The sequence below is a fragment of the Hakea prostrata genome, chromosome 7 (genome assembly GCF_041222555.1).
Source record: "Hakea prostrata isolate BN-2017 chromosome 7, UWA_Hpros_2, whole genome shotgun sequence".
NCBI classification, from domain to species: Eukaryota; Viridiplantae; Streptophyta; class Magnoliopsida; order Proteales; family Proteaceae; genus Hakea; species Hakea prostrata.
Genome location: NC_142606.1, coordinates 27,493,897 through 27,514,327, shown reverse-complemented (window position 1 = coordinate 27,514,327; position 20,431 = coordinate 27,493,897). Strand labels below are relative to the sequence as shown.

General features: G+C 38.5%; 1 protein-coding gene across 1 annotated transcript in view; it reads right to left on the bottom strand.

Annotated features, from left to right (window-relative positions):
• Positions 1–434: 434 nt before the first annotated feature.
• LOC149010843 (putative serine/threonine-protein kinase At1g54610) overlaps positions 435–20,431 on the bottom strand; it is a 45,366-nt gene continuing 25,369 nt past the window's right edge. Inside the window, exons 5-9 of the mRNA XM_089160547.1 lie at positions 10,556–10,783; positions 7,361–7,461; positions 1,946–2,057; positions 1,506–1,859; positions 435–1,070 (exon numbers count right to left, since the gene is read on the bottom strand). Of these exons, the coding sequence (XP_089016673.1) occupies positions 912–1,070; positions 1,506–1,859; positions 1,946–2,057; positions 7,361–7,461; positions 10,556–10,783 (954 nt within the window). The 3' untranslated portion in view covers positions 435–911. The remainder of the gene's footprint in view (positions 1,071–1,505; positions 1,860–1,945; positions 2,058–7,360; positions 7,462–10,555; positions 10,784–20,431) is intronic.

Below are 20,431 nucleotides of genomic sequence, written 5' to 3'. Positions count from 1 at the left end.
AGAGCAAGCGAAACTGGCATTGGAGACAGTATCTTGTTTTTGGGAAATAGCAGTTCAATTCATTCTCACTATAAGAATTTCCAGAATTATGCAAAGGAAACTCTCTATTAGGGGGGGGGGTTCAACTTTGAGACCGGATAGAATCATTTCTCAAACTAATGCATTAGGTATTAAAGATGACATCTTGAAGCAAAGAAAGCAAAAGAAAGGGAAATAAGTTACACAAAAATCCCACACAATAAATAAATAATAGAGTTTCAACATATATAACATCTTCAAGGGTGAAAGTTAAGCTAGAGAAGACAATGTGCTCTCCTGGATTGACTGATAGGATTAAATACGTGATGCTTGGATTGAACAAATTCATTCAATTTAGGATGGTGGCTTTACTTTACATGGAGGTGCCTGATGCTGATTCAGAACCCAACCCCCCAACCCCCCCCCCCCCTTTTTTTTTTCTTTTCTTTGGGCTGTACAAGACAAAACCCTTACACCCATATTTACATTAATCAACCAGACAGCCACAAAAAACCCATTCCTCACTTTGGAGCAAACAATCGTTCTGGAGTTTGATGGATACCAAGTCAGATGGTCTCCTTAACAAATCACATATCAAAGGTCGTGATTTTCATTTACTATACGATTATCCACCTTGATGAACCACGACAAGCTTCTTAGATATTAAAATTCAACAGATATGTCAGATTACAAAGGTATAACCTGGTGAGCGCCTGAAGTTCCCTGCATCAAAGAAGCTTCGAATTGTACTAGTTCCTCTGGTTATTGATGGTGATGCTAATAATCAAACCCAAAAGATGAGCTTTTATCTAACAGTATCAAGACAATAAAAATTGCTTCACAACCAAAACCTGCTGTTCATCCAACGTACTAGTGCTTTTAGATGGCCATTATCACCCAATGTTTTTCTTTGTCTTAGCCTTGTGAAGACGGGCTTTGCGGACAGCCTGTTGAATTTGTCTTTCATGCTCTTTGAGCATTTCCTCAACATTTCCCCCAGGTGGCAGCAATGGTCCAGAGTAATGGATCCTGTTTTTCTTGGGGACATAACCCTATTACCAAACAAAAGGTAAGATTGAGTACAGAACTCTAGTGGTATGATGATTTATAAACTGAACTTCAAACCAAGGACCAAATTTTCCATTAGCCACAGGAAAGGAAATCCAATGACCATAGCAATCGCACAAAAGGGGAAGGTATTATCAAATTTGACCAATGGGGGGAAACATTTTACGACCTTGGGATGGTGGCCAAACCCTTTCCACAGATTAGGAAAATTTTCTCCTTGAATCAACAATAGCATATGAGCTAAATTAATCTCAGGCTCTAATGAGTGACTATGACCTGCAGTCCATTTTTTAACCAAGCTATATATGATAATATACATTATGGATGTGCTCATCTAGCGTGGTTCAAACTTTGACTGCTGGAAAGTAGATGGTGACTTAAAAAATATGTGGAAGTGATTCATGAAAGTAAGCACTTACAGTTGTAAATTCCTTGTCACGCATCCTTTCTCCTTTCCTTTGAGAACTGGTAGGCCTATCCAACAAATGATGGTTCCACTCTGACTTTTCGGAAGGCTCAGTTTCTTCTAGTTGGTTGTATCTGGAATTCAGCCGCTGTTCTGGCCAATGGGCATTTGAGCTCCTATCTCTTTCAGAATCATAACGAGAACTGTTTCTTGCAGCAACCGAACCTGAAAACTTGGACAACTCAGCTGCCTGATGATTCCTAGAGGATTTCTGTACCCCAAAATCTGCATCCTTCCGTGAAGATTCATAAGCATTAGTGTGATTCACTTGACTAGAATAAGATGAACCATTCTGTTTTCCTCCCCCCTGTCATGTCAATCATTATAATAAAAGAAGAAAATGTCAAATGAAATCAAACTACAATCTGATGAACCCAAGAATTCCAGAAATACCTGCTTTGAAGCTTGCAGCTCAGCATTAGCATCTGGTGCTGGTACTGCCTTGGAATCTGCTGAACCCCTTCTCTTAGATCCATTTACATGTCCTTTTGCAGCCGCTCTTTTTCTGACAATAAATTGGACAATGCATGTCATCAATATATAAAAGTTGTGTCTCAATTCCAGTTCAAACTATCATAAAAACAGGACGAAATGAAAATCTCAACCCCACTTCTTTTCAAACCTCCTTTGGCCTTAATGAGTTTAGTGCATGAGCGACGAAAAGAAAAAGGAGTTGGGATGGGGGATGGGGGTTGGGGGTTGGGGAAGGATTTTCCAAATATTTGCAATACATTTGTTAATACTAAGATACATTCCTTCAATATTAATAAATATAGTAGTTTTAGTAGTGAATTGCAACATCTTTCCTCTTGCCAATAAGATGCGAAGAATATTAAAGGTACCAGTGCGAGGTTCAGGTAGGGACAGACGTATGCTAACCCTGCTTTTGCAGGGAGGCTGTTTTCTGAATTCAAACCCATGAGCTCCAGGCTGCCATGGAGCAAACTCACTGTTGCACCATTATACAAAACTTTGAATTTATAGAACTTGCACATCCTAACATATCTACAGATGACACCCAAGTATACAATCAGCAGAATGACTACATAATATTTCTTGATTTTGATCCAATCAAGAACCAAACATATATAAACCTAGATCTAATCAAACAGTTAAGATTGCCACAAATTTTAAGGAGAACCTTCATTAGCCCTACTTAGGTTCAATCTAAGTTGCATCACAGACCACAGGAATTGTGTTTCTTGGTTGCCTACAATACTCCTAAAACCCTTAAGTAGTTCCAATTTCCAAATCCCTAATTTTTCAAATATATATATATATATATATATATATAACTTGAAACATCCCTGACCAACCTCATTTCCTACACATTGCACAAATCTTGGGCTATGCTTTCTTTCCGAAACACTTAAAGAGAGATTCTAGGATAACACTGACTACTAAAATTGACTTTTCAAACCCTACCCTATTTCTCCCGTTTTGAGTGAGTTCTTTGACAAGGCCCTCAAGCCTTAGCCACCAATCCTATTGAGGCTACATAAGGATTACTGTATTGTCAATGAATATGATGACAAGGGGACAAAGAGCACAACAATGATTAGTGTTGCAACAAGCCCAACAGGTTGAATGAAATCTAGATGGCAAGCTGGTGACACAAACAACAGCACAAATGAACATTAGTTCCGCAATTGTGAGCCAGATGCTAGGGTAATAGATGCATGTCACTCCAATATATCAATTATCAAGTATAATACTACAATGATCTCAGGTAACACTGCAAATCGAAGAGCACAAATTGAGGTGATATTTATAGGGAAAGCAATAAATTAGTCCCAATGTAGGAGTCTCCTCTAAATAAAAAGATGATTTAGTAGACCGTACAAGGTCTGGGAGGGAATATGCACCTCACCAAAAGAGGTGCCAAATCTTAAGTCGTTAGAAAATTTCTTTGACTTGGTAGAGCAGACAAAGACTGACAGAAAAATAGCCAAAAGAGCTTGATCTTTAGTCATTAGCGAATTTATCTTTGTTTAGCAGATGTGGTCCCTGCATGGCCTGGTGACTAGTTGGTCAAGGCCGGAGCAACCAGATCCATTTAGGTAACTTCTCTGGGCATAGTGGTCCTCCAGAAAAATAGTCCTTGTGTAAATATATGTTTAACAATCTATAGTTCATAAATCTAGCAACTTATGAATATCTGAAACCATGAACATGGATGTTAAGATATAGATCCTCTGAAATATAATCATATGCATGCCTGACATGAATACACAGCATATGATGAATGTTCTCTTAATTCATGGGGAAAAGGTCACCATGGATCTGTTTCCCTGGAATGTTCCTAAATTGGTTCATACTGTTAAACTGCATCCCTAATAAGTCAAATTAAGACAGGATCAGCAAAGATACACTGTATAAGGGTGCCTTAAACATTACATCCTTCACTTTTGTTCTTTTACCTTTGGTGGTTTGATAAAAACCTTTTAGTCATCATAAAGGGAAAAAGATATTCAAGCAAAGAATCGAGCAAGAAACAACATTAGCTTCAGCAAATTTGAGGAATAACTTGCATACAGTTGCAACTCATGCTTCGACAGCACAAAGAAAGTTCCAGATGAAAACTAGGACCATAGCGCACTAAATTGAACACCAATGGCACATTACAATGACATTTCCAAAAGCAATCTCAAAACCAACAGACCCAGTTGATTCAACTTCTATAGCTATAATACCAACCAATACGAGGAGAAATATGCTAAATCTTCAATGACAATTATTCCCATTCATCTAAGTCATGCATGTGTCGAATTTCGGGCACAAACTAAAATATAAACCTACATATAGGTTTCTATGGGACTACAAAAAGCTCAGCTTCCCAGGAGCTAAAGGCAGTTCCAACCAGATGACTAGGCATGGAATCTTCACTGCCCAGGTACCAAGAAATGCAGAAGCATTCAACCCCCCCCCCCCCCCCCAAAAAAAAAAAAAAAAAAAACCCTGATGTAGTTCCTAGCTAGTTGGCAAGAACTATAATAGAATAATTAAGAATAATAGGGCTGGTTCACTACTGAACCAACCCCTTGGGCCATAGTGACAGTTGATTGCACAGCTATGCTTCTGGAAGAGCCAAAACCTTGTTCACGTTACTGTTGACGTAAACAGTGTCGGAACCTATTTTTGTCTTACTCTGAAAGCACTTTTTGAGGATTTGTGGGGTCCATAGCTTTTGGGAAGAGTGAAGTCTGATTCAGGTTTATTTATTTTTCTAATCATTAGTTTCTATTTTGTACTCAAGCATGAAGCTAAATTTCAATCTCTGTTATTGGTGAGGATATTAGCTAGCTGAGAAAATTTCAGTAGTTTCTATATTCTATGTAACTTGGAGTGCAAGTACTAGCTCTCTATAAATATGTAATAGGCTGTTATCAGTAGACAAATTTTATGAAATTCATTAATGAAGCTTTGCATTGCGTTAATGATAAACCTCTAATGGCTAGAGTGTATAGGCACAAGAAAAAGAAGAGCAGCACTGAGTCATCCGCTGCTACAGGGGATCATTCCCAGGTGAATTACCTTCTCAGTTGGGAGGGACAAGTGGCATGAGGTGAGTGGACAGCAACATTACCTTTAGCTTATGACAAGGAACTCATCTCAGATTCAACAGTGCCTATCATCCTCGGATGGGCAAACAGAGGTAGTGAATAGAGGGTTGGAGGTATATCTCAGGTGCTTCTATGCAGCAACCGCGTGATTGGACTATGTGGCTCTCCTGGGCAGAATATTGACACAACACTACCTATCATTCAGCTACCAAACTAACTCCTTTTCAAGTATTATATGGGAGGGAACCTCCCACTTTACTCCGTTGGAGGGGGACCAGTCCAAGGTAGATGAAGTCGATACCTACTTAACTGAACGTGACCGTGTTTTGGATGAGCTAAAATCAAACTTGAGGGTGGGCCCAAAGCTGAATGAGGAGTTCAGCCAATCGACACCAGAGGGAGGTCAAATATCAGGTGGGAGAAGAAGTTTTCCTCAAACTCCAACCATACAGGTTTAAGACGTTGGCAAAACGCCCAATGAGAAGCTCAGCCATCGCTATTATGGACCTATCCAATTTCAGCTCAAATTGGCGTTGTTGCTTAGCAGCTCATCCTCCCACCCAACACCAAAGTGTACCTAGTTTTTCATCTATTGCAGCTGAAGAAAGTGGTAGGGACTGACATCATTACTCAACCCCTACCCTCTTGCTTAGACAAGGATGCGGAGCTACAGTTGCCGCCACAAGAATTGATGGACACTCGTTACTCTTCACGAGGGAATTTGGAAGTGTTACTCAAGTGGAAGGACCTAGCTACTTGTGAGAACACTTGGGAGGATTTTTTCGAAGTACATCAGCAGTTTCCAGATTTTCACCTTGAGGACAATGTGAAACTCAAGGGGGGAAGTATTGATAAGCTTCTAATGGCTAGTGTGTACAGGCGCAAGAAGAAGAAGAGCAGCACTGAGTCATCCACTGCTACAGGGGATCATCCCTAGCTAAATTACCTTTTCAGTTGAGAGGGACAAGTGGCAAGAGGTGAGTGGACAGCAACATTACCTTTAGCTTATGACAAGGACAGAGAATGTGATCCAGGTGGCAAGACAGGATTGGTTAAACTACAGCAGTTAGTTAGTAGGGTTTTGGGAACTATGTAAAGGGAGAGAGGTGAGGGAGGGTTATCCCTTATACGCGAAGTCTGTAATTAAGCAAGGAGGTCTTGCTGGGGGAAGTACTGGGTTCTCAGGTGAGTATTAAATGGTTGTAATTACAATTTTGAGTTAATTCTTATAATTCAGCTATTCTATTAATCTATGCTTGTTTTCCTAGATTTTGTAACTTGCCAATGGCTTATTGAATGAATTAAATGCCTGTATCAATTATGTGTACATTGTTGATGTTAATTGAGGTCCACAAGGGGAATTGTTGCATAGAGATCAGGGGTCTTAACAGTTAACCTCTGGTCTCTTCCTAGAGTGATAAGAAAAGTGAGGACCTCGCTATATAGAGATAAATACCTAGTTAGAGGAACCTATCTGAGAAAGCTGAAACCCCTTCATCCCTTTACTTCCCATTTCCTTATTCCTGTTCTTCGTCTCTTGTTTGAATTTAACCTAACTGAAAACCAGCATGGCAGCATCTGCTATTGGTAATGGGAAGCGAACTATTGCGAATCTGCAAACATTCCAATGCTAACTGTATGCTGTTGGTGATTCTGCCAATCAGTCCGGTATTGCTGCTATGTTGAGAGTTAAATGCCTGCTGAAGCCTACAATTTTAACCAGTCCAACTACATAACTGTGTATGATCTTAAGTTACTAATATTGTTCTTTCTGTTTCTTTCTTGGTGGGTTATTTCGGGCTAGTCATCCTGATCTTAGCTCTACATTACTCCCTAGCTGGAATAAAAGAAGATGCCGGGCAACTGTAGATATACCAAAACGGCATCCCTCCTTGCACCCCATCTTTTGGTAATGTCTGAGTGCCAAGGATGTGTTAATTTAATACACTATCATTCAAATTAGGCAAATTTGAGAAAGAGAGAGTAAACTACGGAAATTTGGTATACTAAATAGTGAGAGAGTATTAGATTGTGAAGATCTCGGGTGCAAGCATAAGAAAATCACAATTCATCCAATTTAAGTTTACTACTCTATGCCGAACTGGTTGTCACTTCCCCTGGCCATTAGAATATGCAACTTATTACTTTTTTAACCTTTACCATACAAATTAAAAGCATGTCACAACAAGAAAGGAAGGAAAACAAAGTTGAAATGAAATAGAACTACAATAGACATACAACATACTTTCGAGCTTCCTCATCTCGAAGCTTAGCATCAAACTCCTTGCTCGGTGGATATTTAGGCAAACTTGATGGATCACAAGGAAGAGGCTCCGCAGTAAAGAACTGAAAACAAAAGCTTTACATTTAGGAAATATGATTTAAAAAAAGAATCCAGTGTCTTATTAATTACAACAAGGACATCAAAAAACAAATTAATATGTACATCCAAAAAACTTAGTACATTTAGCAGTGCAGCCGTTGCCAAAAGTCATAACATTCAGTTGTATGCAGTCAGAACTCGCATTATGACATGCAAGATATTGCAGTCAAAGAAAATTTTTATCTAGTTTTACATAAATTTGAGAGAGTCTAGAAAGCTTTTTCAATGTAACAATTCACGTTCGGATCACAATCATCTCTTACATTATATAAAGCTATAACTTATGACAACTCTTCACAGGCATTTTAGGAAAGGAAAAACGGGACTTGAGAGTTAGTGCTTGAGCTGGAGTTTGGTTGATTAGAGTCCATTCTGATCTCTTCTTGTAGTATCTCAGTTTGATTAGAAGTTCCTTCTTTTCTTATAAATAAAAGCAGTTGTTCTTGAAGTCCCTCCCACAATCTCATCTTCTCAAGTTCTCTTCTTCTTCCTCTCAGCCTCCTTCTCCACCCCCTCTATTCTCTAATAAACTTCACATGGTACCAGATCTGTGGTGATTGAATCCTTCAAGTTCTCATGCCAAAAGTAAGTTTTCTCCTATCTTCTTGCAGCAGAGTGGTGAAGTTATCGACACTGGTTTGAGAGTCTTCTACAGCAAATTCTGACTTGAGGCAATGATGAGCACATTTATGTGTGAAATCTTAGGGCATAAAGCATGCATTTTACACACTTAAGAGTGGAGCTACCTTGGGTTTTATGTTGTTTTTGCAGATTTTAGGACTTTTCAAGATTTAAGCAAATATTTGGAGTTTTGGGTATGAATCATGCAATTTTACACGTCAAGAGGTCCATTCAATTCTCAAATGCAAAAATGGGCCTGATCTGGAGCATGATGGGCTAGAGATGTGATTATGGGCCAACTCCGAAATATTTAAGAGATAAAGAAGGCAAATTTGATCTACGGCTGAGATTATAAATTATCAATCAAATCTACAGAGATATTATTAAGAGAGTCCAAATGGAGAAAAGAGTCCTTGCATACCTCAATATCTTATTTCCTATTTGTGATTTGATTAAAGAAAGAAAAAGAGGAAAAAGAATTATATTTAAAGAAGGAAGAGGCAAAAATCCCGTTTTTGAATGTCTCTGTCCAGTTTCGATCAAGCCCTTCATCGAACGATCATCCAGTGTCCGATCGTGCTGATTTTTGGGGGAGAACTTCACGACTTCTTAAACCCCAAATCCAATGGTGGAATTGTGCATCTGATCTCTCTAAATCGGTCCGATTAGTACGTCAAAACCCTAATTGGCTAAGTCAGATAGAAACCCTGAGTTTGATTCAAATTCTATCAAGATTCATATCCCGTGTAAACTCTATAAAAGGAGAGCATACTCCATCAAAGGAGAACGTTTTTAGAGCTTAGTAGAAGCACTCTTTCTTCTCTCTTCAGTTTATTTAGGCTTTCTCTAGTTTTCTTTGCTTGCATTTGTGAGATTTAAATTTCTAGATTGAATGTTTAGGTTAAATTTTTCTATGAAATGCAATTTCAAGTTCAAGTTTCAAGTTTTAAGATTCGTTTTTCTCTGGGTCTAGCAATTGTAGATCTAGATCATTCTAGATCTAGATCTGGTTGTTAGGGTTGGTTGAGATTCGAATCGTTTGTTCAATTCACAAGTAAGTAACCTTCTTCAATAATCTTCTCTCCTCCCTCCATTCCCGCTTCTATCTACCCCTCCATATTCTTAATTTAGGATTTTCTTTCAACATTTATTTATTGTTCTCCCTTCCCCGGGGTCCTTGAACAGAGATGCCTACAGTCGTGCCTCTCTTTGGTTAAGGTTTCCCTTTCCTTTTATTACTCTGTTATTTACTTTCTGCAATTTAGTTTTTGCATTTATTTATTGTTCTCCCTTCCCCTGGGTCCTTGATCAGAGATGCCTACAGTCGTGCCTCTCTTTGGTTAAGGTTTCCCTTTCCTTTTATTGCCTTGATTATTTCTTTTCTGCAATTTATTTTTCTCTAATATCCGTTCCCCCCCGATCAGTGGACTGTAAGCTACGGCAAGGGTCCACGGTCAAAGTCATTATAATTATACTCCCCTTCCTTAGATCCAGAGCTGACACTCGGATCACTTCCCTTTTATTTTTATTTATTAATTATTCGCATTTTTTTCTGCCTTTATTAATTATGCATTGATTATGTTTGCTTTAATTTTTGTTTCAATTTGATCACATTAGATGTATGGATTAGGACCGTTCGTTTAGTTTAATTAAGTAATTAATAAATTTTAATCATTGTACTCTCACATTATCATTAAGAAGTTAATTCTAAAGTGGCATATCTCCTTGAGATCGACCCATTAGCTACACGATACCGTGCGATTGCGGTTACTTTTAATTTCAAAAACAGGCAACATCCAGTGCTGGTTTTTGGAGCTGGTTTTAGGATATGAGATGAGAGACTGATTCTACATCAAATGCAAAAGAATCAAGTCTCTGGTTTTCGACTAAGGGTTGGTTGAATGCCCTTACTTCTATCCGGGTATGTTTAGTGCATTTTTAACCTGTTTACCTGAGTTTTTGGGACTGGTTTATGGAAGTTTGTTTGGATCAGACCTGTTGATCAATAGCAGATTGTTTTGAAATCCTATTTTTGAGCATGGTTGTCAAGGCGTCGCCTAGGCACCCTGGCCCTTTTTTGGGCCAAGGCAACCTAGTGTTGCCTTGTCACATTGGTTCTCATTGTCCTCTTATCACCTTGGTTGACGTTGTCCTTACATGTTTGTGAAATTCTCTTTGGTTAGGGTCTGACAGTTGACCTTGCTACTGGTGGTGGTATACTAAAATTATAGTTATTGGTAGTTGGTACAATTCTACTACAGTAAATTTACAGATCATAGCTAACAAATTGAGTGGTGCCCCTAATTACCCAATGCTGACACATGTTGTGGGAGTTTACAATTTACATTAATGCAAAAGGAAATTCTGACAGAAACATTATCAACATGGAAATTTCTCAAACCATTGCACACAATTAAAAAAAGAACCACAAATCACCTCACTGTTAAGAGCAGAAGTAGCTGATCCACGGCCTTCGGGTTCAATTGCAAGTAGAACATCCAAGAGAGCGAAAGCAGATGGACTAATGTCTTTAAATGTCTCAGAAACACAACGCTTGTATGGATGCTGAGGCTTAAAAATGGTTGCATGTGGTAGTTTTGACTTCCTCCAGTATTCCTCGGACGGGGAACCACAGAGCTTAAAGATCTTGTGCAGTTGCTCAACCTGGTAACCGGAAATATGAGAACTTACATCACCCATCGAGTCCATATCACATAAGAAAGCAAAATCCAATTTATTTCCAGTATATCACATTAATCTGTCTAATATTTTTAAAAGTATGAAACTGATCTCAAAGAGTTGTAAATTACACTTTATTTAATGGAAATGTATTGCATATGAACATATACTATATATTGATGATGATACATCGTACAAGCACCCATAGTGCTTCTCTGTAGAAGATAAAATTATCACATATAGCCTATGAATATTAGACCCCCAAATGATAATAGACATTTAGTTGAAGACTCATAAGTTACGGTGTTGTTCATAATTAGTGATGATAAGTAGTCATGTTTAGATTACATGAGGCAGATAGGAAGTTTTCCGAAGCGGGAATTTCACTTCTTCACTGATCATGGTTATTAATGTTACATTTTATACCATTGTATCGTTATATATATAGATGGTGCTCTACCCCTTTCCAACATTTTTATTATCTAGTCCTTGATGAAACCCTAATTTGATAGGTAAGAAAGAAAGTTAGGGCTTCTTCTAATTGTTTATTGCAGTTCTTCCCTATATATTAAGCGTTGATGTGTTGCAGTTTTGGTCTTCTTGCTGCTGCTATTGCTGTGTCCATTCTCTGCACATGAGGTTCTTCTAGGTCTACAACCTGCTGATATTTCTTTCCTATGCACGATACAGCTCTCCTGATATATTGATGCTAATTAAGCCTTCCTACTGCTACTGTTTCTGCCATAGTTGTCATGGCATCTAGGTGACAGGGCATCCAAGGAGGGGATTGGGGAGAAGAAAATTAAGGAGACACAAAACAAGGCACCTAGGCACTGCTAAAAGCCAAGGAGACAGCATGACAACTTTGGTTCCTGCTTCCTACTTTGTGATTCATATGTTCATAATGTTTGATGATGTGATCTTCACACCTGATTTGGTGGATTTATGCACAAACTACTTCAGTGTATTTGATGTAACCCCAAATTGAGGGCCAGTTTACAGGAATCAATCAATTGATAAAAGTTAGGGTTCCTCAAACCCTGTGGTTATGGTGTAGTGGCTGATTAGGGTTGTTAGAGCTTGTAGGGAAGGGATAATAGATTTGGCCAGGGTTTTAAAGGCTAGTGTTCATAGACACACAAACTCAAACCTTGCTGTCTTGGGTGTCTAACTTGAATTCCAGAAGTCCAAGGGTTAGGCTCTTGTGAATTTAAGGCAGCAAAGGAGTAGGGTTTAGACTAGGGTCTGGTTGGTCCTATAGGGCTGAAATAGGGAGGAAGGTCCCTAGAGTTGGGGGGATGAGGTTCCTGAAGTCTGGGACAGATCTACCGGATGGATTGGCTTAGACTGACCTTCAATTTTGGGTCTGTAGAAAAATTCAAAATTTCTGGGAAAAAAAAAAAAAAAAAAGAGGGTAGTATGCAAATTAGAGTAATGGTTTTCAGGGTTTTGGGGAAAGGGTGAATTGCTGCAGGGATGGAAGGAGTTTTAGACCAGGCGCGATGGAGAGGGAAAAATAAGGGTTGTTAGGGCTTTGTAGGAAACTAATAGATTCGGCTAGGGTTTATTGAAAAAAAACTCAAACCTTTGTGTTTTAGGTTTCAAGCTTGAATTCAACAAATCGTAGGATTAGGATTTCGTGAATTAAGGACAGTGAGTTAAGGTTTAGACTAGGGTTTTGTTGGTCTGATAGGGCTGAAATAGGGAGAGCAGGTCACTAAGGTTGGGGGTGAGGTTCCTAAAAAATTTTGGGACAGATCTATCGGTTACCTTGGCTTAGATCTGACCTTGAATTTTGAGTCTCTAGAAAATCCAAAAATTCTAGATGATTCCCAAAAAAATAAAAAGAGGGTGGTGTCGAAATTAGGGTCATTGCTTTAACGGTTTTGGGAAAAGAATTACGTGTCCCAGGGATGGAGGAGGAGTTTTGGACTAGGTGCAACGGAAGGGGGAAGAAATCTAGAAACTAGGGTTTTGGGGAAAAGGGGAAATCTCAGAATTTAGGGTTTGCATAAGTCCTTAAGATTGCGGATGGGAATTGAATGTTAGGGAAGGGATGGGGGTGATTACGGCAAAGGGGTTAAGATTTGGATGAAGGAATCGGGGGTGATCTAGGATTTAGGATGTGGAGAAGGGAGAAAAAAGGACGCCACAAGCAAGAGGGAGGGAGGGTTATGGTTACAATAGGTTAAGAGAGAAGGGGAAGGGTAGGAGCAGGGGAGGGGAAAGTTACTTGTTGAAGATGAAAAGGTTGTAGAATCATAGAAAACTGGAAATCTCAAAGCTACCACAAGATTCCTCCCTTGGAAACCTACAACTCCACCAATTCGCCTTCAAACAATTTTTACCCAATAATCAAAACTGCCTCGTTTACTAGTGTGGGGATATATTTATAGCCTTACGTTGAAGGAATCCTACTAGGAGTCAAATAAGAAATAAATAAATAAACTAGGACTTACTACTTTTCTTATGACTCCCACTCTATTAGAGACTCTCACGGTCTCACCTATCTCAACCTAGGATGCTTCAAAGTGCACAACGAGTGGGACTAGTCTCCTAGTAGAATCTGGACTACAGCTAAAGCTCTATAATCAACAGGTCCACCTAGGTACACCTAGATGTTTTTGATTGCCTAAGCAGCTGAGCCGCTTTCTTTACATACAAGATTTCAGCTGCTTTTTCACCTACGTGCTGCCACTTTGTCACTTTGTGCACCGTATTGCCGTTTAGGCACTATAACAATTGCTTCTTTTTTTTTGTTCCTTTTTTTTTTGGATTTTTTTAAACATCAAACTTTAGTGCCACATCCCACAGCCATGGACTAAGTGTGAGAGCCAACAACTGGTTATTGCTTATCCCATCGATAGATGTTCATTGATGGATACTTTACCCGAATATAGAGTGGAAGGGTTTGGTTTGAGCCTGCCCTCTCTTCTCTGGTGGATCCACAACACTGGTAGTTGGCCATTTTCTTCCCCAAAACCATATGCCAATATAATAGTCATTTGTTTTGGATTCAAACAATCTATATTTGGAATAATGCGATTTATTAATTTATCGGCTCAGTCAAAAAAGTAGTAAAGAAAGCGGACAACTTAAATTCCGATTCAGGTTCTAGAATTAGTCATTTACTCAAAAAAAGTTGGGTTAAAAAAATCAGATGTTTAAAGTTAAGCAACAAGCAAACAATTGTATATATTGTAGACCACATCATGCAAATTTTTTCCCCATACGAAAGAAAGAAAAAAAAATCCCCAATCCCCCTTAATGTATAAGATCAGTTTTTTAAATTTTGTAATATAAATGATATTCAATGATCTGGAATCCTTTGTTTGGACAATAATTCTTTTGTCAAAGAAAAGCTCGATCATATAATTCTACAATAATAGGTATTTAGCTTATAGTAAAACTATATCAGCTTTTGATATATTATATGTGCCACATAAAATAGTTGTATTAAAAAATTTGCTCAACTGTTTTGGTCGCCATATTGCCACCTAGGCACCATTTGAGTGGTGCCCCAACCGCCTAGGCACTAAAGGATTCCTTCTCTAGGTAGGACCAAGGTTCGATATGTCGACTCGTGTCGCTGTGTCGGACCCTGGCGAAACAGCGACACGGGCGACATGTAGCCAAAAGTCGCCTGACTTTTGACAGGGTAATCGAACCCCTGTTTCGAAGGGTATTTTAAGTCATTTTGACCTGAAATTTGACATGTAACCTAATTTGAGGTCAATAAACACATTGGGAGTGTTATTTTGACCTAAAACATCACCTAACCTAAAGTTTATAATTGGCACATGTCCAGCTATATGCGGGCAAAACTGGAAGTTTGGAAAATTCATATAAACTAATGTAAATATGCAAAGAAAACACAAATACACAATTAGTAAAGAGATGTACTAAAGTTTACAATTCATTATACAATTATGTTGAGTATTGCTCATGCTTCACATATTGTTGCCGACGGACACGGGGGTCCGGGGAGGCCGCCCCGGCGGGGGTGTGGGGGCAGCGCCCTCGGAGCTTTTAGAGGCCCTATGTCACCTTGGCAAAAAGCGAACGAAAAATCGGCGAAAAACAAATGAAAGGCTGTTATATATGGCAAATTTAGCGATATCGCCGATTTATCGCCGATTTTTCGCCAACCCAGGGCGATATATCGCCGACTTAAGGTTTTATCGGTGTCGCTGGGGGGTGTCGTGTCGCCCCCCAGCAGCGCATCGAAATGTCGCCTCGTGTCGGCGATATATCGCCAACAGAGGAACCATGGGTAGGACTCCTAACTAGACAAGAATCTTTCATAATTTAACAAAGGACTCAAATAACAAAATAAAGATAGACTTGGACTCTAACTAGATCAAGATGTGTTGGACAAAGGGTACCCAAAATGACGAAAATGCCGCTGTTGGTGAAAAGACTCCATGCGGATGGGCAGGACCAGGGGATGCTGGTAGCAACCCTATGCAATATTTTGGCCCTTGAGGGACCTCTCCTAGGATAGCCCCCATTCCAGTTCATATCAGTATTCCTAGTGGCAACAGGAAAAATAATAACTATGAAACAAACCTTAGATTTCTATCATCTTTTAATAGGTTATCTCAGCCCTACAAGGTTTATCCAAGTCAAGTTTCGACTTTATTATATTGGTTGATGGAAAGTTTTGTTATTTCCTACATTTTAGGATTTGGATTACTATGCCATAATGTAGTTTATGTCAATAGGTTCAATTAAGAACTTCACTTGATTCAAGCTTAAAGATGAGGTCATCAAATTGCCAGATATGGGCTGCATGTTTGACTGTTTGTCTATATGTAGTAATTTCTGTCCACGAGTGTAGCCTACGCCAGCACTCCCATCTATCTCCCTCCACGAAACAAGAGGGCATAGGTGTCCTTCATACAGGTTTGGGCTACAAAATTTTCAGGATCTCTCTTTAAAACACCTCGCCTTCTGCCTAAGCAACTTAGAGCAGAACTGAGAGAAAGGGGAAGGGTTTGCAGAAAATTCTGGATTGTAGGAGGAGAACCAAGAGCAGAAAGGAAAAAAGGCTTGAACAAATAGCCGGAACAGCTCCTCACTTACAATCACAGGCCTCAAAGAGCAGAGAAGTTTAGGAAAATTAGAGGGCTAAAGCAAAAAACCAGCTGCAGCTTCCCTTAGAATTCCCCATGACTCTCTCAGTCAAGTAATCAAAGAAAATTTATTCATTAAAACTGTCTTTGCTTACAGCCCAAATTGGTATATATAGACTCTACTAACTCTTTCCTAATTTGACACAAACTCTATTTAAACAAGACTCTTGCAGAAGGAAATAACTCTTTCCTATTTTGAATCCAAATTAAAAATAGGACTCTTTGTTTCAAAAGCAAACTACTGCAAAACAATTTACTTGAACTCTTACCTAACAGGGACTTCAAACCAAAATAATAACCCTACAACTCTAGCTGGACCCATTCCAGCCCTAAAGAGTTGTCCTAGGGGCAGTAAAAGACAGATTTACCCCCCCCCCCCTAATTTTATGAATTATTCTAGGAGGTTAGCCCCTCTTTCAGCCCTACCTGGGCTGCAGCTGGCTGGATACATCAGCTCCACTCTTGTTAATTTCATTCATCTCCGATGAATAGGCATATGCCATATATCTTTAATATAGATCCGGGTCAATTCTTTTGAAGTCGTCACTCGTCAGCATGTATCTAGGTACTCTCACTTCACTGTTTGCCCTTCCATTTGACAAGTAAGGCATTGTATCCAGATCCACTTCAAGGGGTCTTGTCTCTATAGTCTCCCTGTCAAGTGGTGCAAGTTGTGGCAGCCGAAGCATGTGTTATCTATCCCCCGCATCTATGTGGTGTCTGGTGTATAAGCAAAGGTTGGCTACATGGTAGGCATTGGGGCCAATCCTCTTGAGGACTTTGTAGGTTCGCATCTTCTTTGAGTGTAGCTTAGCATTGGCACCCGAGGGAAGTCATTCCGGATGTATCCTAACCATAACCATATCTCCTGTATTGAAGACTATAGACCTTCTGTGATGATCAGCTCTAGCCTTGTATAATTTTGTGTTGAATATTATCTTTCTTCTCACGTTTGCATGAACCTCAGTAATATGATGAAGAAATTCATATGCTTCAACACTGACTTTGGCCTTTCTTGGTAGTGGGGTCGAATCAATAGGCCTTTGGGGTTGAACACAAAGCAGTGGCTCAAAGGGGGTTCTTCCAGTAGTTTTGTTAACAGAACTATTGTAGGCGAATTCAGCAATGTCTGGTATGGATAGCCAAGTCTTCTCGTAATCTCACACTAGACTCCTTAGTAAGTTTCCTAGGGACCTATTAACAACTTCTGTCAGACCATCAATATGGGGGTGAAAGGCTTTTGAGTATACAACTTGGTGTTGGTGAGTAACCATAGTGTCTTCCAGAAGTAGCTCATAAAGTTGACATCCCTGTCAAATACGATGGTGCTAGGTAGTCCATGGATCCGAACAACTTCTTTGACGAAAAATCTTTGCTATATGCTTGGCATCATCAATTCGGCGACAGGGAATAAAGTGTGCCATCTTGGGGAATCTATCAACCACCATGAAAATTGAATCAAATTTTGCCTAGGTGAGAAGAAGCCCCAAAACAAAATCCATACTAAGGTCCTTCCAAAGCTGATGGGGAATCGGAAGGGGCGAATAGAGCATGGTGTTCTGTGAGTTGCCCTTCGTTAACTGACATAGCCTACACATGTTAACAACTAACTCCACATCCTTCTAAATTCCTGGCCAAAAATACTGATCCCTGACTTGAGTTGTAGTCTTAGTAACCCCAAAATGTCCACTGAGGCCACCTCTGTGTAGTTCTTTGATAATGTGTTGACATAGAGAAGAATCCAGTCCCATTGTTAGAAAATAAACTTTAATCAACCAAAACAATGCAATAACAAGAAGAATTGAAAAGAAGAGAAGAGAAAAAGAAAGAAGAAGAATTGATAGGAATCACATAAACGCAGATTCTAGCTTAGAACTCCTAGAATTGCAGCCTTTTATTTATAGATATCAATAGTCTAGATTACAACTTAAGAAGAAGCCAACTTGCCCTCTAAAAAAAGGAAATATATATTACAACTTATGGACATAATTTTCTAGTCTTCTAACTCCTAAAATATGTCCAAAATAGAAAGTATTGAAAAAGGAATGTTCTGAAATTAATAACTAACAGAAAATAGAAACTATGCTTTATAGAAACTCCCAAAACTTGTGTAGCAAGATTCCTAATTAGAGTAGAAAGTAGAGTAGCATATCTAAAAAAGAAACAAGCATCACTGGCATAATACTGTTCATGTATTGCCCCTCAAGCTGAAGTATACACAAAGAAAACTTCAGCTTGTACAATAAGAATAAACTTGAAAGGTAACACCAATTTTGAATCATATAGCAATAGTAGATGTTGATAAACACCAAGAAAACTTTACCCAGGAAAATCAACACCAACAAAAAAAAACGTTAACTCTTCATTTCGAACAAACCACCAATAATAGGAACAATTGGCGATCTATAAATATAACACAATGAAAGGCACTATCCAAATAATGCTAGTAGTAGGGAGGAATATCCACAGTAATTCTTCAAAATTGCAGCTTCAATGTTTATATGAGCACTTTGCAAGAAGGCAAGCAATTAGTAAAGTATGGGTAGGTAAAAGGGAGGTAGTAGATAAAGTATGGGTAGGTAAAAGACATTATTGGTTACTGTGGACCACATAGGTAGGTAAAACATAATATTAGATAATGTGGACCAAGTTGGTAGGTAAAACACAATATTGGTTATTGTGGACCAAATAGGTAGGTAAAAGATAATATAAGTTATTGCGGATCAAGTAGATAGTTAAAAGACAGTATAGGTTACTGCGGACCAGATAAGTAAAAGGTATTATAGGTTACTATGGACCACAATTAGGAAGGTAAAAGTAGTATAGGTTACTATAAACCAAGCAAACTAGTAATGGTAGGTAGGTAAGAGTATTGTTGTAGAATCCCATCTTGAGAGGACAAAGATCTTCACACATAATATCCTTTAGCACACCTAGAGTAGATACAGAATAAAGTGCCATTCCCCCCCCCCCCCTTCCCCCTCACATGTAGTGTTACACCTAAACAATTAATGAAAACCAATTATCCAGTATTAAAAGATCCCAAGCAACAATTTCCAATGAGACCTTTATGATGGATATAATCTTCATTCATCTAGCAAGTTGGAATCCAAGAAATAACTTTTAAACTCTTCCCATGGTAGATTAAGATAATGGCAACATTGTAATAATTCAAATTTTTCAAGAGGCTATTTGTATAAAGAAGTGATGGACATGAAAGGAACTACATTTATAAATCGCAGACAGACTTGGAAGGAAAAATTCTTAATGGCGAGATTCTAAAATGGGTAATCGGATGTAACAGGCAGCCAAATCATGAAAATATGGATATAGAGGGTGGAGATAAAGATAGGACAGGGGTAATATGTCAATCAAGAAGAAAACTTTTAAAATAAATTAATTAACCGAAACCTAAGTGAAACAGCTGCCCAAGGATTCACAGGAAACATCGTATAGCATTGTAGGTTGTAAACCAGTAGTTATGATGCAAACACAGCTAGATAGGTAGATCGCAACCCTTATCATATAAGGACACATTTGCTCAGGGATTCAATACTAGGTATATCACACCTTAGAGAAGACCCAAAAAGGCTTTATGTAGGAACCATCACGTAAAGGATTGCAATCTGAAACACACAGCCAGTCTTTGTCTCAGAGAACAAAAAATAAATTTGCCCAAAAATATATCACATGAAGTGACTTTGAACTGAAACAACACCAAACTTTGTTTGGATTCCCTGGGTTATTTGTAGCATGGATAAGTATTATTTGAGTCCTTCATAAGTCATCAAAGAAACAAACCATATAAACCAGTAGCTAGAACTTGAAGAAGAATCACAAAATAAATTTTGTAGAATGCAAAACCGAATGGAGTAGAAAAAAATCTGCAATGTGAAGAATCGAATTTGTAATTGTAGGCCTAAAAAAAAAATTCTGCAGTGTATAGAAAAGTAGTATTACGAGCAATCGATCAAGTTTTGGTATATTAGGGAATAAAAGATATAAGAGATCAGCTTATATTATCATCTGATCGAACGATAAAATAAGTACAGCAGTAGGTGGCTACACACCAAAGAGGGACACTGAAAGAGAAACTCAAAAGAGAATACTGAGAACAACACCGTTTTGATTCAAAAATGCTCTGATACCATGTTAAAAAATAAACTTTAATCAACCAAAACAGTGCAATAACAAGAAGAACTGAGAAGAAGAAAAAAGAAGAAGAGAAGAGAAAAAGAAAGAAGAATAATTGATAGGAATCACATAAACCTGCGATTCTAGCTTGGAACTCCTAAAATCGCAACCTCTTATTTATAAATATCAATAGTCTATATTACAACTTGAGAAACAAGCCATCTTGCCCTTAAAAAAGGAAATAAAGAGTACAACTTATGAACAGAATTTCCTAGTCTTTTAACTCCTAAAATGTGTCCAAAATAGAAAGTACTGAAAAAGAAAAGTTCTGAAGTTAGTAACTAACAGAAAATATAAATTATGC